This window comes from Saccopteryx bilineata, chromosome 3, assembly GCF_036850765.1.
Source record: "Saccopteryx bilineata isolate mSacBil1 chromosome 3, mSacBil1_pri_phased_curated, whole genome shotgun sequence".
Lineage (NCBI taxonomy): Eukaryota > Metazoa > Chordata > Mammalia > Chiroptera > Emballonuridae > Saccopteryx > Saccopteryx bilineata.
Window position 1 is genome coordinate 296,188,685 of NC_089492.1, and position 26,046 is coordinate 296,214,730.

The 26,046-nt window shown below is 59.5% G+C and overlaps 2 protein-coding genes across 5 annotated transcripts; both read left to right on the plus strand.

Moving 5' to 3' along the window:
* Positions 1 to 99: 99 nt before the first annotated feature.
* PPP6R1 (protein phosphatase 6 regulatory subunit 1) lies at positions 100 to 20,891 on the plus strand. Of its 4 annotated transcripts, none has more exons than XM_066271015.1 (24): positions 101 to 709; positions 7,526 to 7,758; positions 9,230 to 9,416; positions 9,500 to 9,637; positions 9,732 to 9,797; positions 11,320 to 11,432; positions 11,521 to 11,634; positions 12,034 to 12,196; positions 12,290 to 12,442; positions 12,549 to 12,683; positions 13,228 to 13,292; positions 13,374 to 13,489; positions 13,586 to 13,671; positions 13,758 to 13,847; positions 13,998 to 14,095; positions 15,630 to 15,687; positions 15,765 to 15,931; positions 18,519 to 18,658; positions 18,746 to 18,926; positions 19,032 to 19,102; positions 19,217 to 19,298; positions 19,667 to 19,777; positions 19,862 to 19,933; positions 20,029 to 20,891. In XM_066271015.1, the coding sequence occupies exons 2-24, from the start codon at positions 7,532 to 7,534 to the stop codon at positions 20,030 to 20,032; spliced, it is 2,637 nt and encodes an 878-aa protein (XP_066127112.1). In that variant the 5' UTR covers positions 101 to 709; positions 7,526 to 7,531; the 3' UTR covers positions 20,033 to 20,891. The 4 variants fall into 4 exon arrangements, with proteins under 4 accessions (XP_066127116.1, XP_066127112.1, XP_066127115.1 ...); XM_066271018.1 differs by lacking the exon at positions 101 to 709 and adding an exon at positions 3,775 to 3,795; XM_066271016.1 differs by lacking the exon at positions 101 to 709 and adding an exon at positions 7,272 to 7,330.
* Positions 20,892 to 21,659: 768 nt separating this feature from the next.
* TMEM86B (transmembrane protein 86B) lies at positions 21,660 to 23,549 on the plus strand. The gene is given in 4 exon segments (XM_066271020.1): positions 21,660 to 21,725; positions 21,985 to 22,101; positions 22,104 to 22,227; positions 22,765 to 23,549. Coding segments are annotated over 4 exon segments (675 nt in total). The 5' UTR covers positions 21,660 to 21,674; the 3' UTR covers positions 23,148 to 23,549.
* The last annotated feature ends 2,497 nt before the right edge of the window (positions 23,550 to 26,046 follow it).

The window sequence follows — 26,046 nt, forward strand, 5'->3', positions numbered from 1 at the left end:
TCTGAGGCAAGGGTGGGCGGGGTCGGGAGAGACCGAGCTCCGCGCGCGCACGCGTACTGCCGTCCCAGGAGCTTGGCCTTCGCGCGACGAGACAACCGCGGGAGGGCGGGGTCTCCTACGTTCCCCTGCGCTGAGGGGATTGTGGGATAGTGGCGGACGGAGCCGAGTGAAGGAGGCCCTGAAGCTGACTGCAAAGCCGGTAGACCTTGCCGGTGTCGGGCAGGGAGCGGTGGAGGAAGTGGGCCTTGAGTTCTGTCGGTCCCCGCTCAGCACCGCGGCCCATTGAGACCGCGTCCGGCCTAGGCTTTGCTGCGGGGGCCACTGGGCCGGGGAGAACGGGGCGGCTTCCCCGCTGAGGGCCTGAGCGAGCCTCGCGACCCCCACTGACCTCCTCCAGTCCCCCGGTCGGGCTCGCTCTGCTCTCGCCGGCGGCCCCGCGCGCCTGCCCGCAGCCAGGCCGGCGCTGACCCCCTCAAACTCGGGCAGTCGGCGCGCGAAGGCCCCTCCATAGGCCTGAGGGCGCGTGCGCGAGCCTCGGCCCCGGCCGCCGCGTCTGCGTCTGCGCCCCCGCGAGATTCCCCCCGCCCCCGACGCCCCCCGCCCCACGTACCAGGCCCCTGAGCAGGGCCGGAGCCGCCGGCGGCGGGGCGGGGGGTGGGCGCCCCGATGAGCCCCGAGTGCGAAGAGCCGCCGCCGCCCCCCTACGCAGGTGAGCGGCCGCCCAAGGGCCCTTCCCCGGGCCGGGCACCCCGAGTCCCGCTCCCACGTCCTGGCTACTCAGCCCCGCCTGATACCCTTGTGTCTGTCTCCTAAGCGCTTCTCCATCAGACCCCTTCTTTCCTTCTGGGGCTTCCCCTGTCTCGTCCCTTCGACCCCCCAAATCTCCTCGCCCCCCCCAATTTCCCCTGTATGTCATTCCCACCCCACCTCCTTCCCCGTGGATGCCCCTCTAGCCTCTTGTTTAGTGTGCCCCTTGGCTTTCCCTTCCCCACCCCACCTTCCCCTGTCTGTCCCGTGGGACTCAACGGCACTCCCTTCTCTGCCCCTTCACAACCTCAGACCCTTTTCCGTGGACATCCCAGCTCCCCTGGGTCCCTGTCTCCTGTGCAACGACTCCATGGCGTCTGACTCTCCCCCTTGGGCTCGGGACCACTCCAGGAGGGTTGTGGGGCTCCCCTCCACCCTGACTGGGCTCTGCCACCCTGCGGCTCGGGTTTCTTGTGAGCTGACCCTTTGGGGAGGTGCTTCTGTAGAGCAATAGCCACCCCTCGGTCCCATTCTGGGAGATGCGGGAGCCTGGTGACGGCCCCGAGTGAGGGGGGGGGGCAGCCCTGGGAGACTGCCCCAGGCTGGACAGCTGGTCACAATGACCAGTGGTGGGATAGAGGTAACTCAGGGCGCTGCTGCTGGAGGCCCAGCGCCCAGGCACTGGTGAGACAGGCTCGATGGGTCGGATTTTCTGTCTAGGAAGGCTGGGGAGGAATTGACAGACGGTGTTGGGAAGAAGGGCCATCCCTGTGGAAGGAATAGGACGCACACATATGTGAACATGGGAATCGGGAGCGGTCTGTGTGCTGGGAACTCAGACGCGCATTGCAAAAGAATGGCTGGTCCAGGTCATGGAGGGTGGCCAGGTTGGGTCTTTCTTGCTGCTCTCTGACACACCTGTACCTCTATACTGAGGACGCAGGTGTCACCATAACCACCCTCCTGCAGGGGCGTTTTTGTGCGCAGGAAGTCAGGTTGTCAGGTGGTGTGTGTGTGTGGGGGTGTGTGTGTGTGTGGTGTTTGTAGATGCCTGGAGCAGAATGCAGGGCCCCAGAAGTAGGTAGTGTTTTTAAGGCTTACTGTTTGGTTTGGGATTGTTTATTTGTAGGAGTTTCATTGGCTGGGGACATTTTTGGTTGTCACAGCTTGTGATATGAGGCTATTGTTGGCTGATGGCTGGAGCCCCGGGATGCTGGTGATCATCCTACAGAGCTTGGGACAGAGCCCACAACCCGTGTGTCAGGTGGCTGCATGTGCTGCCTTGCTTGGGTGTGATGTAGTTTTGGCCTGTCTGCTCCATTTCTACTGAAAAGCGACCATGTCCTGTGTATTTTGACTTACTTTTGTGTATCTTTATTTACTTTTGTGCTTTTGGCCCTTTCTGTTGGGCCATCTGCTGTTTCTTTCTGCTAGGGGAGAATACTGTCCAACTCCTCAGCCCCAACAACTTATTTTCAGGATCTGTGGCCAGGTGACCTTCAGTTTTCATTCATTCGCCAAATATCTCTAGCTGAGGACCTGGTCTTCTGCTAGGTCCTGGGAAACGAGCATCTGGTGGGGGAGGCAGGTGACCAAACAGGCAAATGCTGTCACAGAGCCCTCCTGTGCTGTCACAAGGTGACCACGGAACCTGTGGAAGTGTGGAACAGGCCTCTCATGCAGTCAGGGGAGGCTTCTTGGAGGAAGTGGTGTCTGCGCTGAAGCCTGAAAGACCCAGAAGGAGCTAGTCAGGTTCGAGGAGCAAAAAGTCACTGAGCCAGGGCAGAGGCGGGGCTGCCAAGGAGCAGTCAGGTGTGCTAGAAGTGCTGAGCGCCATGCGGGTGGCCACCAGGGGTTAGGTTAGAGAGGCTTGGAAGTGTTGGTGAGAATGAGAAGCCTTCCTGGTGACCCCTGCTCCCAGGCCGGCCCAGCACTGGGGGTGGGGACATGCCCTCCGTTCAAGGCCAAGCCATGTAAGGCACTGAGGCTCAATGGGGTGAGATCCCTGGTCTGAGGCCACTGAGATGTCAGTTTGGATGGACAGGCAGGACTAGAACTGAGGCCTTCCTGACCGGGTCATCTTGTCACACGCTGCTCCTCTGTGTTTCCCAAGGGCCGTTTCACAATCTATTCGCTGTTCTTTTTCTTTTTCCCTTTGAACCCATGACCCACCATGGAGACTGTCCTGTTAGTGAGCTCCGAACCCCTCCTTGGTCCTTGGCCCCGGGGTGCCCAGTCTCTGCTGTTCCCTGGCTCCTCCATTCCCTGGGGTGGGACCGCACAGCTGCCTCCCTCAGGAGAGTCTGCTCTGGGGTCAGAGGGTGACTCGCCTAACTGGGGACCCCCTCCCCAGGCTTCCCTGAACCACAGTCAGATCCCAGGCCGACCTCCCACCTGACTTTGGCCATGTTCTTCTCGGGCCTTTTCATCCAAATGGGCTTCTCACTGCCTGCCTTGCTGGGCGGGTTAGGTTTTATGGCCGCACGCATACAGGGTCCCACCATCACCATCTTCCCGTCCTGGGATTCACAAGTCCCCGTCTCCTTTACTGTTGACAGTGGGCTGGGGGGAGCCCGAGGGGGGTGGTCTCCCTGATCTCTGACCTGCTTGGCCCTGCGAGGCGCTGGGGGCAGGCTGACTCGCCCTAGCTTTTCCCTTCCTGGGGCTCACCTAGGCTGTGTCTCATTAGTGCAGCTGATGGCCCGTGATGGCAAAGGGTGGCAGCGGTCAGCAGGTCCCAGACAGCCTCTCCAGACACTGGAGCCTGTGCTGAGCCTCAGGGTACCACATGTGGCCATCCCGGAGGCCCTCCCAGAGGCCTCTGCGCCCTTGACCTCCACTTCTGGGCGTTTAGGGGCCAGGGCAGGTGGGGAAGGAGTCTGATGAAGGATCTGCCCACAGCACCCAGTAGGTGGAGCTGTGTGGACGATGGTGGCGGCGGCAGTGACAGGGGGAACGCTCCTGGAGCCTCGGTCAGGCCCTGTCTGAGCCCCGGGGCAGGAGGCCTGAGCACCCCACCGTACAGCTAAGTGAGGCGAGGACCCCGAGGTGATGATGCAGAGCCTGAGGGAGAGGTGCTTTTGTGCTTAATGGCTTCCTTTCTTACTTGCAGCTTCCCCTTCCGTTTGCAGTCAGTCTTGGTTTTCAAACTGTCGCTAAAAACCAGTGGCAGTCACTTCCGTTTTCTTGAAGTTTGCTCAAAGTTGACAAGGGTGGGGGTGGCGGGCAGTGTGGTGCCTGCCAGAGCATTTGAATGACCTGAGTCATTCAGGCAGATGGGGCAGTCTCTCTGCAGCCCTGCTCTGTTTTTAGCACTGTCACTTGGGGCCATGGTGGTCCCCTTTCCTTCTGCTACCGGACGGGGCCAGCCTCTGCTGAGCTCTGGCCTGTTCCCCACCTGACCCAGCTGTCCACACAGTGTGGCCCTTCCTGGCCAGCGGTGGCCCCCATGCCGCAGACTGGAAGCGAGGCTCCCGGGTGCCAGGTGGTGGCCCCGTGTAACCGTTAGCAAGTCAGGAGACCCGTCTGTCCTGTGAGGTCGGTTCCCAGAGCTTCCATCGAGTTCCACTAAGTGAGAGGATGGGGTGGACCAGCAGGACTTGGGGCTGTAATGATTTGAGAGTCTGTGGTGGGGCAGTTTTTTTCTTTCCCTCTTTCCTGTGTTTTTCTTTTTCCCAGTCCTTTACCTGCTGCCTTGTTCTGGGTGGGATAGCACCCACCACTCGGTTGCATCTGGTTTTTGCAGCTTCCTGATTTTCAGAGGGGCGACCCAAGGGTATGAGAATTGAAGGGGCCAGCTGGGTGGAAAGGCCCCTGGATCCATGGTCCCAGCCACGCAGCCCCCCCACTTCTGTCTGGTTGCAGCCACCCCCCAACTGTGCTCTCTGGAAAGCCAGCTTTGGGAGCGAGGTTGGACCTGCTGTGTCAAGCAGGCGGGGTGGGGGGTACTTGGGCCCGGGTGTAGCCTGCACCCTCTAACCACGTGCTTTGGAAGTGGGTGGGACTCTAGTCAGGACAGGGGGCTCTGGGCTCCTCCCTGCGGGCTGCATCATTCATCTCTCAAACGGGGGTGAAAACAGTTCTCCACTTTGTCATCTTAATATGTTACAAGGTGTTTTGTGCGGGTACACAGATTCTCTGCAGAGTTAGCAGGGCCCTATCCTGCCCCCCTTCCCTGGGGGGAGGGTGGCCACTTAGCTTAGGAACTGTGGCGGGGACGTGGGAACGGGGAACCGGGGTGGGTGGGCTTGCAGGGCGGGGCCTTCACGTGCCCCAGCTCTGTGGGCAGCTGGCAGCCGGGCAGCGCTGGGTGACTGGGACGTGGAGCCCAGCCTGGCCCCTGCATGCGCTCGGCAGCCTGGGATCTGTTTGTTTTGGTAACGGTTTTGTTGAGCTGTAACTTGTACACCTCCAATTCACCCATTTATAGTGCGTGTTTTCAGTGGCTCCTAGTACAGTCACAGCTTGCAGCCGTCACCACGGTGCATTTTTTGGTGTAACTGACCAGCAAAGTTGTCGGTAATTGATTTTAGAACTTTCAGAGGAGTTTTTTGAACATCCTTTTTCCAAAAGGAAACCCTGTCCTGATTAGCAATCACTGACCTCCCCACCCCCAGCTACTGAAAACCCCTCATCTGCTTTCTGTCTCTGTGGATGGAGTCATACAGTCAGACAGTGTGTGGTCCTCGATGACGGTTTCGGTGGCCTCTTGGCTTCCCTGGTCCCCTGATTGCCACTCGAGAGCCTCTGATGTAGAAACAGGTGGTATTTTCCCACCGAGGTCCTTGCTGTCTGTGGCTCCAGGCAGCAAAGTGCCTCGAACAGCTCTGATCCCAGGTCCACACAGCTCAGGTGTGCATGCCCAGGTCCCGTGCTAGGTGCTGTCCCCTGGTGCTGATAGCAGCCCATTGAGGGAGGTTCTGTGTGGTTCTGTCATCCAGTCGGGGCACATGCGGTGCACACACATTGTTACCGAGACAGTGGACATGCTGGCCGGGTAGGGGTAGAGGTGGCAGGGGTCCTTGGTGCTTTGAATGTGGAGACTGGAGAGGTCCTCGTGGGGCTTTGGTCCGGGTGGCCGGGTAGTTCAGTTGGATGTGAAGTGTCATCCCGATATGCCAGGGTTGCAGGTTCAATCCTTGGTTGGGGCACATGCAGGAATCAACCAGGGAATGCACAGATAAATGGAACAGCGAGTCAATATCTCTCTTTACAATCAATCAGTACATTTTTTTAAAGTGGCCTGAATGTGGGGGGGACTGAAGGGCTGGGGTGAGTCCCTGTGCAGTAGGATTCTGTCCCCTTCTGGCTGGCCGTGTGCACAGGACCGGTCCCTCCACGGCACCTTCAGGCTGGTCGACCAGGGCTGAGGAACAGACACGAGTCCTGTCAGGGTTGTTGCGAGTTTACAGCCACTTGTTCCACAGCCGCTTGTTCCCAGTCAAAGCCAGGTCACCGGGACGGTGGGGCTGGCTGAGGCTCTGGTAGAGGCTGGAAAGGACAGCTGGGTGCGTTGGTGTCTTGAATGGATCGAGGGTCAGAAGGCTGGTCACCTGCGCCCACAGCTCCGCCCCAGTAGCTTTCTGAGTCCGCATCGTTCTCCTGGGGCTAGTGCTCTGTCCGTGGCTGTTGCACTGTCCGTGGCTGGGGTGGCGTGCAACAGAGAAGACTTTGAGGGCATCATAGGAGAGGGACTGGTGTCTGCGGGTCTGCAGCTGCCAGGAGGGCCGTCTCATGCTCTCGGTTTGTCCACGGTGGCCTCTGCCTCAGGGGGTCTTCATGAGGCAAGGGACAAGTGTGAGTTTTGGTCAGTGCCTGTGCTGTGCTGTGGAGCCCTGGCTCACCCGGGCGTGGGCCATCCTCTGTGTGCCGGTGGTGGCAGCCCCTCAGACAGGGCTGTGGGGACCATGCCCCATGTGTGGTAGACTTGTGGAGGCAGGGCAGCTCTAGACGGTGGTCTGGACCCACTGAGGGGCCTGAGGGCTCGGGGCGGGGGCAGGGGGGATGTCGGAGTCCATGTGGCCCGGGCTTGGGCTCACCTAGCACCTGGTGAGTGCTCCACAGGAAATGCTCCTGATGCCGGTCCCCTACCATTGCCAGGTGGGTTGGGCCACAGCCAGGCATGCAGGGTTGGAGCCAGGACACCGTACTGCTGGCAGTGGGAGCTGGCCCGTCCTCCCCGCTGATCCGGTTACCCTGTCTGTCCTGCTTCCTTCAGGCCTGTCAGTGGCTGTTCTGGGAGCTCCCCTCACCCCCATTTCCCTCTTCCCTGTCCTGGGCTGTGGGCAGGGAGGGGTGGGTATGTTTGTGTATGTGTGCGTGGCATCCAGGCAACGGCACACACTTCCCTCTGCCCGCCCCCCCACACCCTGCACCACGTGCTGATTGGCTGGGTCGACTGGTGGCCGCATGCTGGCTGTCATGGGGCACTTGAATGTGTTTAGCAAATACAGAAGGAAGTGAGTCTGCTCAGGGCTTCCGGGATGAGCACAGCCCTGGCCCCAGCCCAGGAGGCTCCTGCCCAGATGTGGGGACAGTGGACACAGGCCCTCCTGGGGCGGGTCCATGGTGGCTTTGTGCGCAGGTCTGTTGTCCCTTGCTGGCCTTGTGGGTCCACATACAGGGGCCTTTCCTGGCCCCAGGGGTGGAGGGTTGGGCAGGACAGTGGGCCTCAGGTGTTACATGACACTTTGGAACTCGGGGCTCTGGACCAGGCAGGAAGACTTGCGGCTGGTAGGGATGGGCTGGCGGGCCCAGGCTTGACGGCCTCTGCCCCCAGGGCGCCATGTTCTGGAAGTTTGACCTGCACACGAGCTCACACCTGGACACGCTGCTGGAGCGGGAGGACCTCAGTCTGCCCGAGCTGCTGGATGAGGAGGACGTCCTGCAGGAGTGTAAGGTTGTCAACCGCAAGCTGCTGGACTTCCTGCTGCAGCCACCGCACCTACAGGCCATGGTGGCCTGGGTCACCCAGGAGCCGCCGGCCAGTGGCGAGGAGCGGCTGCGCTACAAGTGAGCCTGCCTACTGTGTCCCATGACTGCCTATGGGGACGGGAAACTGAGGTGGGGGCGGGGGACCAGCTGCCGGCCCACAGCCTGCGCTCCAGAGCACCCTCAGAGCTTTCTAAAAGCACCTTTATCACGGGGTTGGGCAGTGGCCTCCAGGGGAGGAACATGGAGGGCTCTTGGCAGCGTCTGGGCAGTCTCATTTCAGTGGCTCCTGCCCCCCACTGGTGCTTTTTCAGTTGGATTTTTGTTGCCATAACCAGTCACACGCAGAGCTCCCCGTGCACGGCCTGCCCCCCCCCCCAGGTGATATTGTGCCAAGCACAGCACGGTGTCACAGCCCAGGATGCTGGGGGATGGCCCACAGGCCCTGCCGTGGTTTAAAGCAGGTGCTCTCCTCCCAGACAGCCTCTTTGTACCTGTGATTCTCTTCTAACTTTCCCTGTTTGGGAATATGAGTGGGGTGAGATCTGTCTGTGCCCAACACGGTGCCAGGAGCACAGGGCACGGCTGTAGGCAGAGTTGGCATGTCCCTTGACCCTGCTCTCCGACCTGTGCCCCTCCCTCCATCACTCCATGGGTGCTTAGGGCCCTGCGGTGTGCTGGGGGCCAGGCGGGCAGGGCCCTGCTGGGGGCACACCTGGAATTGTCTTCATAACTGGGCACTTCAGCGTTCCCTGGTCTCCACTGCCCTTCTAGGGCCCTGCATGGTGCATGCCAGATGCAGGCTTCCTCTGGGTTCTCCTCCCTGTTCCCTGTGCCGCCCTCTGCCCTGCCCCCTCACCCTGCAGAGGCGTGCGGCCCTCACCTTGGGCTGGCTCTGTGTCTCCTGTCCCCGGAGGCCTGCACAGGGTGCATGGCTGAGGGCTGACCTTCGGTTTGTCCTTTGTAAAATTTTGTCCTTCAGTGGAGGTGGTCGCAGAGACTTCTGGTAGGGTTGGTCGGGTCCTCCGTGCCTCCTGATGTCTATCTCTCTATCAGACAGTTGCTCCCATGTGCCTTTTGCCCTGACCTCTGTCCATCACCCCCCTCCCCTGACAGTGTCCAGGGGCCCAGAGGACTGGGCTCCGGCTCACAGAAGCAGGGAGATGCTGAGGGAGCCTCTATTTTGACACCTGATCCCTCTGGCCCCTGGGGTCCCTATGGTTCACAGGCACCTTGAACAGGTTGTTGTCACCCAGGGCCTTGGGTGGCCTGCTGGATGGGGCGGCCCTCAAGTCAGTGTATGGAGCAGAATGTAAGGGGTGACATTGAGGTTTGGAGAGATCACCCAGACAGACTGTTCAGGGCAAGCTTTGATGGTAACCAGGGCTGGGGTGACCCCAGGCCGGTGTTGACAGGCTTGGTGGTGGGGGTCAGCAGGGCAGACTGCCGCGCGGTGGTTCTGATGGAGGTGAGGGCATGCTCCGTGCTCCCTGTCTCTCCCCCGACCCACTTCCCTCTCCGGACATGACAGCCGCCGCTCCGCCCCTCCCAGGTACCCCAGTGTAGCCTGCGAGATCCTGACATCAGATGTGCCCCAGATCAATGACGCCCTGGGCGCTGACGAGTCCCTGCTGAACCGGCTCTATGGCTTCCTGCAGAGCAGCGGCTGCCTCAACCCGCTGCTGGCCAGCTTCTTCAGCAAGGTCATGGGGATCCTCATCAACCGCAAGACGGACCAGGTGCCCGCTGGCCTGGGCACCGCTGCAAGGGGTGGGTGGGCGGGCCGCCCGGGGCCTGCCGGCTAACCTGCCCATGCCCCCAGCTTGTGTCCTTCCTGCGGAAGAAGGACGACTTCGTGGACCTGCTACTGCAGCACATCGGCACCTCAGCCATCATGGACCTGCTGCTACGCCTGCTCACCTGCGTGGAGCGGCCACAGCTGAGGCAGGAAGTGGTCAATGTGAGCTCCCCGAGGGGCAGGGCCAGGTGTGAGTGGTGGGGCCTGCCAGGGGCGGGGGCAATGAGCAGAGCTCCGCCTCCTTTCTCTCCTGCAGTGGCTCAACGAGGAGAAGATTGTCCAGCGGCTCATCGAGCAGATCCACCCATCGAAAGATGACAATGTGAGTGTCCCAGACCCACCAGGCCCTTCCCTTTTTCGTGGAGAAATGGATGACAAAAGGCAGCGTTGGGAGCCATGCGTGCTCGCATCTGTACCCACTGATGCAGGGACAGAACAGAAAGGGGCTCTTACACACAGGACGTTCTTCTCAGCCTGGAAGTTGGCCTGTGTTCCTTTGAGGGGCAGGTCTAGGGGTCTCTGTCCCCTGCAGCTCACTGCTGCCCTTGCCAGGCGCTGTCCCCTCCTTCCCTCCAGCGCTGACTCTGCGCCTGGACAAGCCTCGCTGTCCTTCAGAGCGTCCACCTGGGGGCCCGCATCCACCTCAGCAACAGCTCATGGGGCCTCGGCTCCTCGCCAGCCACAGGTGTAGTTAGCGCTTGTCATAAGGGGAAGGGAGGAGATGGCCACCCAGGCCTTTGTGGCAGAGAGGTGAAGGTGTCCATGTGGGTCCTGGGCCTGCCCATGGGTCCCAGGTCCGCGTGGGTCCTGTTGGGTTAGACTCAGCACTTGCTTCTGCTTTCTTGTGTCCTTTTTTTTTCCTTCTCTTTTTTTCTTTTCTGTTTTCTTTCTTTTTTTTTTAGCGAGAGACAGGAAGGGAGAGACATGAGAAGCATCAACTCATGGTTGTGGCACCTTAGTTGTTTATTGATTGCTTTCTCATATGTGCCTTGACCTGGGGGGCTGAAGCCAGCGACCATGGGGTCATGTCTATGATCCCACACTCAAGCCGGTGACTCTGCCCTCAGGCCAGTGACCTCGGACCTGGGTCCTCCGCGTCCTGGTCCGACACTCTATCCACTGTGCCACTGCCTGGTCAGGCTTTTCTCTTGCTTTCCCATCTTGGCGACAGCTGTGTTGAGAATAAGTTACGTACTGTACGGCCCACCACCTGTATTGTGGGATTCAGCAGCTTTCAGTTTGTTCACACGTGCAGTCGTCACTACGTTGGTGTTGGGATGTTTCAACACTCCAAAAAGGACACGACACCCTGTGCCTGTCACGTGTCACTCTCACTCCCCTCATGGTTACCAGCCCCAGGCAGCCTCTGTTCTGTCTCTGGGTTTGCCTCTTCTGGACCTTTTGTATTCATGGAGTCCCACAACACGTGGTCCCTGGCTGGCCTCTGCCTCAGCACCATGTTCTGTGTGCTTCTGTGTTGTAGTGTGTCAGGGCTTCACCCCTTTCTAAGGCTGAGGAGCGTTCTGCTTGTGCACAGACCACGGTTGCTTACTGTTCACTAGTTGGTGGATAACCTTTCTTTGGCTACTGTGAATAGTACCGGGTTTCTGTGGGATGTCTCCTTTTATAGGAAGCCTTCCTTGGTTCCTTTTTTCTGCCATCTCTCTTCTCCCATATTTGATGCCTTGTGCTTTCTCCCTTGGCACTTGTGTGCCTGTGTCTGCCATTCTCTTCCTCGTCCCTAAGGGCTGGGGCCAGGTGATCAACTCATGAGAGTCCCGACACCAGGCTATGGAGGACCCAGTGGCCGGGCTATGGTCCTCAGCTCTTTCTCTGCCTCCCAGCAACATTCCAATGCGTCCCAGTCCCTGTGTGACATCATCCGCCTAAGCCGGGAGCAGATGATCCAAGTTCAGGATAGCCCGGAGCCCGACCAGCTGTTGGCCACCTTGGAAAAGTGGGTTTTTAGGCAGCGCCCTTGCGGGGGGGCCCTCCTGGGGCCTGGGGCCGGCCCTTTACCCTGACCCCCCCCCCCCTCACCCCAGGCAGGAGACGATTGAGCAGCTCCTGAGCAACATGCTGGAGGGGGAGCTGAACCCGTCAGTCCTGGTCAGTGGCATCCAGGTGCTGCTGACCCTGCTGGAGCCCAGGAGGCCACGGTGAGGGGGCTGCTTCCCTGGGTGGCTCTGTGACTCCCTGGGGACCTGGCCTTCCGTGCAGGGGTGGGGCTCAGAGAACACAGCCTCCCCAAGTGGTGACCACTTCACAGTGGTCACTGCGGTGCTGGAGAAGGGTCCTCCTGTGCCCATCTGACAGCTGATGAAATTGAGGCCAGGTCAGCTGCCCATAGCTTCCAGCTGGCTGTTGGATTCCAGGGTCCACCAGGCAGGTTGCTTCCCGGGACACTGAGGCTTCTACCCTAGAGCCCCGGACCCTGCCTAGGTGCGGCCGCGCACCCAGGCTGGGAGCAGGTCCTCGCTCCTTTCCAGCTGGGGTCTGCGCACACACATGCTCACAGTCTGGGCAGCTCGCCTCGCCCCCTGTTCTCCCCATCACAGGTCCGAGTCTGTGATCGTGAACAACTTCTTCAGCAGTGTGGATGGGCAGCTGGAGCTCCTGGCCCAGGCCACGCTCGACAGTGCTGTGTCCAGCGTGGGCACCCTGCATGCCCTGTGCCCGCGGCTCAGCTGCTTCCACCAGCTCCTGTTCGAGCCACCGGAGGTGGGCGAAGCGGGCCGGGAGGCTGACAGGGAAGGTTGCTCCATGGTCCCAGACAGCAGGGGGCTAGGTGTCGAACCTCCTCTTTGTTTGCAGTTGGAGCCGTTGTGCACAACGTGGGGTACCCTGGTCCCACCGCTGGGCAACACACGGCTACACGTGGTCAAGCTGTTGGCCAGTGCCTTGACTGCCAACGATGCGGCCCTGACCCAGGAGCTCCTGGCACTGGATGTGCCCAACACCATGCTGGTGCGGGGGCAGGGGCTTCGGGCAGCGGGTGGGAATGGGGTCAGCTGGGGACAGTGGGCCAGGGCCTCTGGGGCCTCTCCGTGTCAGCCCACCATATCCTCCCCAGGACCTCTTCTTCCACTACGTGTTCAACAACTTTCTGCACACCCAAGTGGAGGTGTGTGTGAGCGCCATGCTGAGCACTGGGCCCCCTTCTGACAGCAGCCCTGAGATGCCTGCCGCAAACCCAGTCGTGAAACATGTGAGCTGAGGCTCTGGCCACCTCTTGGCCCCCTGGGTGGGCTCTGCCCTGCATCCACTGCTTGCTTGCCTGTCCTGGGTGACTTTGTGTCCTGGGGATAGGGGGCTTGGAGTCATCTTTAGGTCATGTCTGAGAAAAGAGGCTGACGTTCAGGCAGGTGGGGGGACCTGGTGGGCTTGGGAGGCGGTGGGTGTCCTGGGAAGGACTCTCCCAGGGTGACGGTACTGGGGGAGACGGGGATATGCCCTGCATGTGGCCCAGGACCTCGGAGAGGAGTATGCAGTGGGGCGCGTGGGGTTTGTTGTCCAGATTGAGTGGGAACTGGACAGGTTGAAGATGTTTCTGGGGATGCAGAGCAGAGCGCAGAGGGGCAGGGGCGGGTGTGTGTGGGCCATTTTTGAGGGTGTGCTGCACGCTCGGAGGGAGGCCCAAGGCTGGGCTGCGGGTCCCCGGTGGGGGCTGCCTCTGTTCCTTCCTGCTCTGTGCATGGGTGGCCGGGCCTGGGGTGCAGCGCTGACCTGGCTGCTGCCCCCCCCCCCCCCAGCTGCTGCAGCAGTGCCGTCTGGTGGAGCGCATCCTGACAGCCTGGGAGGAGAACGACCGTGTGCAGTGAGTGTCCCCGCCTTCCTTCTGGGTGGGGGCGGGTGTGTGGGTGGCCTGTATCCAGCTCTGGCCTCCACCCTTGCCCAGGTCTGCGGGGGGCCCGCGGAAAGGCTACATGGGTCACCTGACGCGAGTGGCCAACGCCCTGGTGCAGAACGTGGACAAGGGGCCCAATGCCGAGCAGCTGGGGCAGTTGCTGAAAGGTGAGGTGGCGGCTTGCTTTTGGGGGGGTGGAGGCTGGTGGAGGCCAAGGGCCTCCTCCTCATGTCTTTGTCCTTGTCCCTGTACCTACTGCACAGAGCTGCCAGCTGAGCAGCAGGAACAGTGGGAGGCCTTCGTGTCAGGACCCCTGGCCGAGACCAACAAGAAGAACATGGTGGACCTGGTGAGGCCCCCGCAGTCCCAGCTCCCTGTCCCCACGGGGTCCCCACAACCTACGGGCCCTCACAGCCCTGCCCCCTGCCCACCCAGGTGAACACCCACCACCTGCACTCCTCCAGTGATGACGAGGATGACCGGCTCAAGGAGTTCAATTTCCCCGAGGAGGCCGTGCTGCAGCAGGTGGGGCTGTGGGGACTGCGGGATCCTCCAGGTCCAGTCCTGTCCCTCCCGTCCCACCCCCTGCCCCCTGTTCCAGCCCCACCCTCCACCCCGCCCACCTGCCCTGCCCCACCAGCCAGCAGCCCCTGACCACCACCCACCGCCCTACAGGCCTTCGTGGATTTCCAGATGCAGCGCATGACTTCAGCCTTCATCGACCACTTCGGCTTCAATGATGAGGAGTTTGGGGAGCAGGAGGAAAGCGTGAAGTGAGTGTGCCGCTCTGTGGGAGGCTGCCTGCCGCGGGCTCCCACCACCCCTCCTAGTCCCTCCCGGGCTGCGCGACTGTGTGGGACCAGCTTGTGCAGGGTCAGAATGGCCCAGAGGCCAGGATCAATGAGAATTTTTCCCTTCCAGAGGCCTGGGGCAATGAGAATTTTTTTTACTTACTGATTTTTATTATTTTATTTATTTATTTACTTATTTTGTGACAGATAGAGTGAGAGAGGGATAGACAGGCAGGAAAGGAGAGATGTGAAGCATCAATTCTTTGTTGCAGGTCCTTAATTCACTGATTGCTTCTCATATGTGCCTTAACGGTAGTGGGGGGGTGGCTACAGCAGAGCGAATAATCCTTTGCTCAAGCCAGCGACCTCAGTGTTTCGAACTTGGGTCCTCCACGTCCCAGTCTGATGCTCTATCCACTGCGCCACTGCCTGCTCAGGGTGATTTTTATTTTTAAAATTGATTTTAGAGAGAGAGGAAGAGAAACATCCACTTGTTGTTCCACCAGTTGGTTCTTGTATGTGCCCTGACCGGGGATTAAACTGCCAACTTTGATGTACTGGGATGACACTCTAGTCCACGGCACACCCAGCCACTACCACAATATCTCTTTCAGTGGTCAGCTGTGCCCATTTGTTGCAATAGCATTTTAACATTATCACTTCTGGTGCTGTGGCCGTGAACATTCTTTTTTATCCTCTGAATTTTCTGCCACAGGCTCTGTTACTTGAACAGTCAGAGAAAAGAATGAAAATTGAGTAACAGTTTATAAATTGCACAGGCACGCTCGTGACAGCAGCAGGCAGACAGCGAAGGGCGGGTGGCCACTGAATGAGCACAGAGGACACCGGATCAGGGGCAGGCGTGGCCACCACGGCTTTCTCACTGCCTGCCTATCCAGGGGCCTCTGTTCTGAGCCTGCTTTGTGTAGTGTCAGCCCCTGGCCCAGGGCAGATTGCCTGTGTGGGCCTAGTCTCCTCGTGCGCACCTCAGGGCTGAGGGGTCTGGAGGGCTCTGAATGGAGCGCGCCCTGCAGGGCCCCTGAAGGACGTGCTGGTGAAGCGCTGTGTGCCCTGTGCCTGCTGAGCAGAGGTAGTCTGCTCGGGAGGAGCCTGTCGCATCCCCAGGTGGATGGGGCAGTGGGCTGATGGGGGCCCAGCCGGCCCTTGGGGTGCGCACAAGCACCCAAGGGGTGTGGTTTAGAGTCAGGTGGGAGGACAGCTGAGAGGGGCTCCTGCAGCACAAAGCCCCCTTGGGCACCTTTGTGCAAGGACAGGGACCTCAGCTCTGCCAGGCTCTGCCCATGACGTGACTATATCACGAGTGTTGACTTGGGTTACATATAGAGAGAGGTGAGCGAGTGGGGGTTTGGCAGAGGCACAGCTGTGAACAGTAAGGGTACATGCATGAGAGAAGAAGCTGGAGGGCCCCCCCCCCCGCCTCCCCATCCCCCTACATCCCCTGCCCTGTGCCTCCATGGCCCCCCAGCCTCCCCTCACTGTCTTGCTTCCCTCTCAGTGCACCTTTTGACAAGACAGCCAATATCACTTTCTCCCTCAATGCTGATGATGAGAACGTGAGTGCTGCCCTGTTCTCTGGTGGGGGGGGGGGTTTGCGAGCTGCGCCACTCACCCCACCCTCCTGCCCCTGCAGCCCAACGCCAACCTGCTGGAGATATGCTACAAGGACAGGATCCAGCAGTTTGATGACGAGGAGGAGGAGGAGGAGGAGGAGGAGGGCCCAGGCTCTGGGGAGTCCGACGGGGAGGATGGCGCCTGGCAGGGCAGCCAGCTGGCCAGGGGAGCCCGCCTGGGCCTGCGGTGAGTCCCTTCCTGCCTCTCCAGGCTTCGTGGCCTGGTGGGGCAGTGGGCCCATAGTGAACAGTTCCCATTGGCCTGTGTGAGGGAGAAGTGTGCGGGGAATGGAGTGTATATTTGTCAGGGGACTTTCAGTTGTGAGCGTTAGGAACCCAGTTCTGATGGGTTAACAGTGGTTTTCTTTTTTTTTTTTTTTGTATTTTTCTGAAGCTGGAAACAGGGAGAGACAGTCAGACAGACTCCCGCATGCGCCCGACCGGGATCCACCCGGCACGCCCACCAGGGGCGATGCTCTGCCCTCCAGGGGGCGATGCTCTGCCCCTCCGGGGCGTCGCTCTGCCGCAACCAGAGCCACTCTAGCGCCTGGGGCAGAGGCCAAGGAGCCATCCCCAGCGCCCGGGCCATCTTTGCTCCAATGGAGCCTTGGCTGCAGAAGGGGAAGAGAGAGACAGAGAGGAAGGAGGGGGGGGGGGGGTGGAGAAGCAAATGGGCATTTCTCCTATGTGCCCTGGCCGGGAATTGAACCCGGGTCCCCCGCACGCCAGGCCAACGCTCTACCGCTGAGCCAACCAGCCGGAGCCAACAGTGGTTTTCAAGATGTTTACACTTCGGAACTAGTGAAAAGAGGAGAATTATTTCCTAGGCTGCTAAGGCAGAAATCACCCCAAATGTAGTGAATTGGACTGGGATTGTTGGGTCTAATAACCTTCATGCAATCAGGGTGGTTAACTCTTTCATGGACTGGTCCGTAGACTGGCCTGCAGACTGGTGGTTGAAAAACACTGGATAAAGCTACAAGAATAGCGAAACAGCTTGTGTGTGGCTGGAACCCGAGGGGTCTCTTTCAGGTACAGCATGATCCAGGTGCATCTGCAAACAGCAGCTCCCGGGTTAGCTGTCGTGCCGTTGTTCCCAGAATGGTGGTTCCAGCAGCTTCTCTTTCTCTTAATTTTGGTAAAATGACAGGTGATAATCATGCCATCCTCACTGGCCTCGTGTCAGTCAGCTGAGACCAGGTCTTTGTGCTAACGTTGTTATTTTTCTCCATGCTGTCTGGCTCGGATGTCACCGACCATGTGGAGTTGTTCCACGTCAGCTTCTTGGTGCCTGCACCTGAGTCTTTGCCCCCAGGGTTCCTGATTTGAGGATTAGAGTGCTTTACCTCTTTATTGGACTTGTAACAAGCACAGGCAAGTGTGTGAATCCTGAGAGGATGGCCACATGGACAGCCCTCGCCAGGGGCGGGGTTGGAGCCATCCCTGTACCCCTGCTGGCTGCCACTGCAGACCCTTGTGGCAGGGGTGGTTCACTGCCATCCTCGGCTGTGCTGCTGTGGGGCCACCAAGTCCCAGGTCGTGATCACCCATGCTTCTGTGGGTTTAAGGTGGTGTTAGCTCTTACGCTTAGGTTTCGATCCACTGAGCGCTGTGCGGGGTCCAGTTCATTCTTGCATGCGGGGATGCCACTGTCCCAGTGGCACTTGAAGGGACGGTCCTCTCTCCAGGGCAGGTTGTGGCACCCTTGTGGACACCATTTGACTGTGTGTGCAGGGCTTATTCCCGCTCTCCTGGCCCATTGGTCCTGATGTCCATTTCTATGATGGACAGACAGGTCTTGATCACTGTTGCACTGTAGGAAGTTGTGAAATTAGGAAGTGTGGGTTCCTGCCACTTTGTTCAAGGTTGTGTTGACTATTGAGGGTCCTTGAGATCCCGTGTGCATTTTGGGATCAGCTTGTCAGTTCCAACAAGAGCCGGCTGGGATTCTGATGGGGATGGCCCCGGGCCTGCCGCTCAGGGTGCGGGTGCTGCTGTTCTGACAGTATTTGGTCACAGCCTGTGAGCATGGGGCGTGTTTCCATGAATTCAGGTACTTTTAACTCTCAGTACTGTTTTGTAGTTTTCGGAGTGAGTTTTATGCTCCTTTGTTAAATGTATCCCTAACTTGTATTCTTTTGGATATGACTGAATGTGGCTGTTTCCTTGTCATTCTGAGGTGTCTCAAGTGTGTAGAAACGCCATCATTCCCTGGCCACCGACGTCGTGACCCGTGCCCTTGCAGAATCCTTTCGGGTTCGAGAAGCTCCCCTCTGTCCCCCGGTTGCTGAGTGTCTCGTTACTTTCAATGCTAAGGAGATGTGTTCCTTCCCACTGTGAAGATGGTGGCATGGTCAGCATTTGCTCAGCTGTCCCCCTGGGTGGACACCTAGGCCGGTCAGACTTTGTGGTCTCAAGTCACATGTTAGTCCGCACTCAGCAGTATTTTTGGAGCCACTGCACATGCTGATGTTGTTCTTGGCCAAGGAAACAGTGGTGATGGGGACGAGGACAGCCACCCTTGGTGCTGGCGGTATCACTGGCCACCCGGCCCCTGTGGGACAGGACTCTCCTGGGCGTCTTGAAGCCCCCTGGGCCCAGCCCGGGAGGCCCTAACTGACTTGTCCCCCCCTCCCCACATCACCTCCACCCTTTTTTGTGCCTGTTGATTCCTTCACAGATGGCTGCTGGTGGCCAGCCCGGGCGGGGGGTGGCTGGGCAGTGGGGACACCGCCCTGCCCCAGCTCCATGGTGACAGCTGGTTTTGGTGGCAGGAGCGGAGGCAGCACAGACAGCGAGGAGGAGGAGGACGAGGACGACGAGGATGATGAGGAGGACGAGGAGGAAGACGGCCAGGCGGCCCGAGGCAGAGCTGGACCCTCCGCTTACCCCAGCCCGGGCCCCCAGCCTCCTGGTGGGTGAACACGGGCAGGGCCATGGTCAGCGGGCATAGGTGTCTGCCCGCCTGCCGTGCTCACTGCTGCCCCTACCCATCCCCCAGGCTCCGGCTGGACAGCCACCTTTGATGCAGTGCCTACAGATACCCTGACCAGCCCACAGGACTCCAGGGAGCAGGAGCTGTGCTCTGGGCCCCCCGCCCCACAGGGGCCTCTCGCTGTGCCCCAGGACCTCCCTGCCTCGAGCCCAGCCAGCCCTGCAGCCCCCAGCACCCTGCAGCTCAGGTGAGGCCAGGAGGCCAGGCTGGGGCACGGGGGCTGGGTCCTGGTTCCCTCGGGCCGCAGAGTCAGCGTCAGCCGCCACCTCAGGCTGCCCCTCTCCCCTCCCAGGTCCCAGGACCCCGCGATCTCCTCAGCACCTCAGGAAGCCTCAGAAGGCAGCCAAGTAGCGGAGCCCTCAGGTGAGCTGCTGCCTGCCCCTGCCACCCCCCGCCCCTGCCACCCCCCCCACCTCCATGCCCCTGCCTCCGCCACTGCTACTTGAGGGGTTGGCTGAGTGGGCCTCTCTTTTGCAGCCCCCTGTCAGGCCTTGGTCAGCGTCCAGGACCTCCAGGCTTCCCTCAGAGGGACAAGCTCTGCCCCCAGCTCCTTGGACAGGTGACCAACTGAGGAGTAGCTGCTGGGGCTATTGGGGGGGGGTAACAGAAACTTGGGGTTGTTTCTGCCCCTGAGCTACTGTAGGGGGCCCTGGTGGGACGCCCGAGGTTCATGCCCCTTTCCTGGGGCCTCTAGCAGCTGAAGGTCCAGGACTGAGCCTGTGCCTGCAGGATGTCATAGAACCCAGGGCCACCAGCTCAGCCCAGGGGGGCTTCCAGCAGGGCACAGGGTGTGTGCAGAGCCTGTATCCCAAACCGTCTGTCCTGCTGGGACAGCTCCTGGGGGCCTGTGGGTGTGAGGGCCCCGGGCCGCGGGCAAGTGTCCCGCAGGGCATCAGAGTGACAGTCACCCCACTGGTCCGCCCACAGTGCAACCAGAGACCCTGCTACCTCTGTTCCAGCCCCTTGGGCCCCCCAACTCCCCCAGGCCATGGAGGGGGAGAAGAGCCCAGAGCCCCCAGGACTCCCTCAAAGCCAGAGGTGAGCATGGGCTGTCTTCCTGCTGGTTGAGTGGGGTTCATTTTGGGGGGGGGGCATTGACCTCTCATACTCGTCTCCCAACAGTGCCCAGGCCCTGCAGCCGCCTCCGATACCCAATGGCTCTGCCCAGGGTGGGCCCATGTCCCCGGGCTCCCAGTGAGTATCAGAGCCTGGGGGTGAGGGGTGGAGGGGTGTGGGGGTGGAGAGGGGGCCAGTGGGCCCCTCATGCCGGTCTCCCTCTTCCTTCCCAGGTGACTGCCTGGTTGCTGTGGTGGAGGCCAGATCCTTGTCCTGTGTGTGGACCCTGCCCGGGCAGGGTCAGGGGTGTCCCAGACAGCCTGGTACCCCCATCTCCCATCTCATCCCCCCTTATGTTCTCTCCTCTGGACTCCCCGGAGGCTGGTGCCAGGGAGACAGGCCCCACCCACCCCATTTGCACTGAGAAAAGAAAAGATGGAGTTTTACCTCCTAGAATAAAGATATAGAGTCGGGTAGAGAGAGAGAGACCTATATTATATATTATATGTATGTTGAGGGAGGAGAGGGGTTGGGAGGAGAGCCGGCAGGAAGCCATGCCCTGCATGGGCAGGGCTGGGTCTTCCCGTCCAGTGGTCCAGTGGGGGCTGGCACAGCCGCAGGGGGCTGTGTCCATCCTGCCTACCCTTGGCACACCCCGCTCGGTGCAGATGTCCACACCCACACTCGGCCTTTCAGCTCAGGCCCACCTGGGGCCCGAGTGGGGGCCGTGCCTTTGCCCAGCCCCGCACACCCTGGACCCTGCACTTTCCCCCAGGCCAGGAAAACAGGAGCCCCGCCCGGCCCGCAGTGCTCTGGGGGCTGGGGTTCTAGTCCAGGGGGGGCCTCTCCCGTGACATTCCCATGAGGCCCTGACACACTCATGAGAGCCCTGCGCCTCCCACAGGCGCTGGGGCTGGGCTTGGCGGGGGTCCAGCTGGGGTCCCCCTCCAATACCCGAGGGTCTGGGGTCCAGCCCAGCTGCCAAGTGACCTTGTCCCAGCTCCCTCTCTCAGGCTGTGTGAGTGCGTTTGTCCTGTGTGTCCGTGCGAGCTTCTGTTTCGTATTGCAGATATAAGTAATAAAGGACCGTTTACGACTTCTGTTGCTCAGACCTGGAGTTCTGGGATGTGGGGGATGGGGCCCTGTCTCCCGGGGTCCCCTTCGTGATCCCAACCAGGGGGTGGCCCTGCAGGAAACTCTTCTCTGAGCCTCTCCCCTCTGGTGGGGCAGTGGGTAGTTGGAGGTGGCCATGGAGGCCGGACTGGGCTGTGGGCGCCTGGTAGGTCCCTGCCATGCAGGGGGAAGTGAACAGACCAGTAGCACTCACCAGACTAGGGGTTCGAAGCTTTTGTTCTGGTGCCATCCGGGGCCTTGGGGCGCAGGCTGCTGACAACCTCTCAGGGAGTCCTCCCTGGCGCACATGCTCTCAGGAAGTGTTTGTGGGAGGCCCTGGAGATGTGCAGGGGGGTGTGGACCCAGAGGGGCCCTAGTGGCGATGGGAGGAGTTTCATCTTGTCCCTCCTTCCCACCGGTGAAGACAAGGTGATGGTGCCCCGTCCCTCTGGTGAAGGAGGGCTGGCTGGGCATGGGACTGCGAGGGGCATTCGCACCCACAGCAGAGGGGTTGGAAACTAGGTTCTGAGGGAGGCTGGGGAATGAGTGTGGAGGGGGGTCCCCTGCATCCCAATGGGCACCTTATCTGCAGGTGCCAGGCCGAGCCATCCCTGGGTGGGGACAGCATCTCCCTAGGCCATTATCAGTCCCAGAGTCCACAGGACACTCCTCGGGTTAACGTGTAACCACACACCATCCCCTCCACCCCTAAAGCCATTGGTGCCCACAGACAGGCCACTCTGGGGGGGGGGTGTCACAGACCGTCATGGACGCCGAGAAAGAGGGGCTGCCCCGAAATCTTCACTTCTCAGCCCAAGTGAGAACCTGAGTGTGGGAGGGGAGATGGGCCTGGGGTCCTGGGGTCCTGGCCTCCTGGGAGGCTGGACGACCTGGGGTCCCTGGGTGGGGGTGGCGCTGGAGCCCTGAGACCTTAATCTTGGTGGGGTGGGGCCTGACTGGCAAGGGCTGGGGGCTGGCTGAGACCGCGAGGTCAAGCGGGTCTGGAGTGGACCCTCATCCCAGGGTCTGAGCGCTGGGCCAACTCCACTGTCTCAGCGGCCCACCTGTCCCCAAAGCAGCTGCCCCTGGGCTGGCTGAGCCCTTACTTTGTCACCTGCACTGCCTACTTCCTGCTCTGGATCCCCGAGGAGCCGCCATCCTGGGTCGGTGCCCTGGTCAAGTGCCTGCCTATACCAGTGCCCTGGTGGGGCTGCTGTGGGCGTCCCCTGGCGGGAGGTATGGCCGCCTCCTGCAGGTGGCCCTGCTCTTCTCAGCCCTTGGGGACATCTTCCTCATCTGGCCTGAGGCCTTTGTCTATGGTAAGCAGGGGGAGCCGGCGGTGTCATCCCCTTTAGCCTCCCTTGCTGAGGGGTCCCGGTTGCTGGGGCGGCTCCCTGATAGCACCTGCCTGCCGTGGGCTAGGTGACATTCAAAGGCACTGGGGTGCAGCAGAGACCAACACACACCTGGACCCCCCGCCCTCAGGGAGCTCAGCCTGACCTTCGCAGGTGTGAGTGACAGGCATCAAGGAAGTCGAGTGTGGGGTCCGGGTGTGACAGTCTTGAGTAGGATGGCGTTGCAGACTAGGAGACATCTTGGTGGGGGTACAGGAAGGTCAGACAGTCCAGGCAGGGGCCCTAGGGTGGGCGTGTGCCCAGCGTGTGCATCCAGGTGGTGAAGCCAAATGCATAGTGGAGCTCGGGGGAGTCGAGATAGCATGTGAGGGAAGTAAGGACGGAGGCTGCACTAAGGACCCTGGCTGGGAGCAGAGCGGGGACAGTCCTGTCCCTCATGCCGTGGGCTGCACGGTGACGCAAGCAGCAGGCCTCTCAGGCACCCACCCCCATGTCCCCTAGGTGTCCTGGCTTTCACCCAAAGCCAGCTGCTCTACATCTGGGCCTTCGGCTTCCGGCCCCTGCAGCTGGGCCTCCTGCCGCCCATCCTGTTGACCTGTCTCCCATTATATGGCCTCCTGCTGCTGCACCTGCCTCCCGACATGGTCCTGCCCCTGAGCACCTACTCCCTGGCCCTGACCACCATGCTATGGCGCGGCCTGGCCCGGGGCGGCAGCGCCCGCTGGGGCGCCCTCTTCTTCACCATCTCCGACACAACACTGGCCTGGGATGCCTTCATCCAGCCCCTGGCCCACGCCCGCCTGCTGATCATGGCTACCTACTATGCCGCCCAGCTTCTCATTGCCCTGTCGGCCTTCCAGAGCCCCCGGCTCAAGACCAACTAACCAGGAGCCCTGACTGGCCAGCGGGTGTCTGCCTGCTCCTATCCAGCAAGGTCCTGGGCCTCCCAAAGGGGCCTGGCCCCCGGAAATGCCGTCAGGGGGGCAGAACCAGGCCCCTGGACTCCTCATCTGCAGGCTTTCCTCCGTGTCCAGAAACGTGGGAACTGAGACACATGGGAACCCTTGGATTTGCTGAATTCCACCCAAATCCACAGCTGAATTTTGAACACCTCTCAGTTCTAGTTCAGGGTTCTGGGCCCTTCAACCCAACCTGCACTGGGCATTCCCCAAGGCCTCTGCCTGCTCCTGTGACTGCAGGTGGCCTCCTGTGTCTGCTGGCCAGCTTCCCTCTCTCTGGCACTGATCAATTTTTTTGTTGTCTGAGTAAAGTGGGTGTTGAAATGACATCTCCTTTATTTGGGGGAGGGATGTGGAGGAGGGGTGATTACCATAACACCCAAAGGGTTTTCCTTTTTTTTTTCTTACAACAAAATCTACCATTTAAAAAAAAGATTTTATTTACTGGTTTTAGAGAAAGGATAGAGAGAGAAAGGCAGGGGGAGGGGGGGAGCAGGAAGCATCAACTCCTAGTAGTTGCTTCTCACGTGTGCCTTGACCAGGCAAGCCCAAACCTGGGGTTTCAAACTGGAGACCTCAGCGTTCCAGGTCAAGGCTCTATCCACTGCACCACCACAGGTCAGGCCTTTGTGTTTTTGTTTGTTTGTTTGTATTTTTCTGAAGTGAGAAGCAGGGAGGCAGAGAGACAGACTCCCACATACACCTGACCAGGATCCACCCGGCATGCCCACCAGGAGGCAATGCTCTGCCCATCTGGGACATTGCTCCGTTGCAACCGGAGCCATTCTAGCACCTGAGGTGGAGGCCATGGAGCCATCCTCAGCACCCAGGCCAGCTTTGCTCCCATGGAGCCTTGGCTGCGGGAGGGGAAAAGAGAGAGACAAAGGAGAGGGGGAAGGGTGGAGAAGCAGATGGGCGCTTCTCCTGTGTGCCCCGGCCAGGAATCAAACCCGGAACTTCCACACGCCGGGCTGATACTCTACCGCTGAGCCAACTGGCCAGGGCCAGGCCTTTGTTTTTATTCTTGTGGTAGGAACACTTACAGTGAGAATCTCCCTTGGATCACATTTTTATATATGCAATGCAGTAGTTAGCTATGTGCACAGCAAACTCTCCTGGTGCCCAGGGCACAGACACCCCCCCACCCCCCCAGGGGTTTTGATGGTGGCGGAATTCAGATGCCCATCTTTGGGTGAATTTACCGATCTGTGGCCAAGAGGAGACTTTGGTCCGGGTGTTAGTTCCTGGGGCTGCTGTCCCAAATGACCACAAACCCGGCGGCTTCCAAGAATAGAAGGTTAGTCTCTCACAGTCTGGAGGCCAGACATGCAGAGTCAAGGTATTGGCAGGGTCCTGCTCCATCCCAGGCTCTGGGAAGGGTCCTTCCCGCCTCTTGCACCTCCCAGTGGCCCCAGCCACACCTGGTGTCCTTCTGGTCTTGATGTCCGTTTTCCCATGGCGTCCGCCTTCTCTGCATCTCTTCTGAGGACACCAATCACTGGTTTGGGGGTTTGCCCTACATCCAGGATGATCTTGCCTCGAGATCCTTAACTTAATCACATCTCCAAAGCCCCTGTTTCTACATAACGCCACATCCATAGGGACTGGGACTGGGCCTTAAGATTTGGACACCTCTTGCCTGACCTGTGGTGATGCAGTGGATAAAGCGTTGACCTGGAATGCTGAGGTTGCTGGTTCAAAACCCTGGGCTTGCCCGGTCAAGGCACATATGGGAGTTGAAGCTTCCTGCTCCTCCCCCCTTCTCTCTCTCTCTCTCTCTCAAACTCTCTCTCTCTCCTCTAAAATGAATAAATAAAAATTAAAAAAAAAAGATTTGGACACCTCTTTTCTGTTTTTTAAATTTTCATTGATTGATTGATTTTAAAGAGAGGAAGGAGAGGGTTGGGAGACATTGATCTGTTGTTCCACTTAGTTGTGCATTCATTGATTGATTTTCTTTTTTTTTTTGAGAGAGAGAGAAGGGGTAGGGGAGGGAGAGAGACAGGAAGGGAGAGAGATGAGAAGTATCAATGTATAGTTGCGGCACTTTAGTTGTTCATTGATTGCTTCTCATATGTGCCTTGACCGGGAAGGCTCTAGCTGAGCCAGTGACACCTTGCTCAAGCTGGTGACTTTGGGCTTCAAGCCAGTGACCTTGGGCTTCAAGCCAGAGACCTTTTGGCTCAAGCCAGCAACCATGGGATCAGGTCGATGATCCCATGCTCAAGCTGGTGGCCCTGTGCTCAAGCTGGTGAGATTGCATTCAGGTCAGTGAACTTGAGGATTTGAATCTGGGTCCTCAGTGTCCCAGGTCAATGCTCTATGCAGTGTGCCACTGCCTGGTTAGGCTCATTGAGTTGATTCTTGTATGTTCCCTGACCAGGGATTGAACCAGCACTCTTGGCTCCAACCAACTAAGTTACCTGGCCAGGGTTTGAACACCTGTTTATAGAGGACACAATTCAACCCACTCCAGTCACATATAGTATCAGGAGAGGAAAAAATTGGGAAGGTGAGGAGATTCGAAGATAAGGGGACCTTTAGGAAGGAGTAGGTAGCAATGAGGGAGTACAGTTCTAAGGAAGAAAAAACCCAGGTGTGACCTTGGCAGCCCACTGCCCCTCTCTGGGCCTCAGTGTCTGCATTTGAGGGCATGAAGCCATCAGAATTGCTCTCCATACCCTGCCTGACTTCTACATCTATGATGTGCTTATAGGGGACTCTTAAGGCAGAAAGGAGACTTAACATCCATGACATACTTTAGGGGACTTTTATAGCAGAAAGGAGACTTGTACATCCATAATATGGTTATAGGGGACTCATA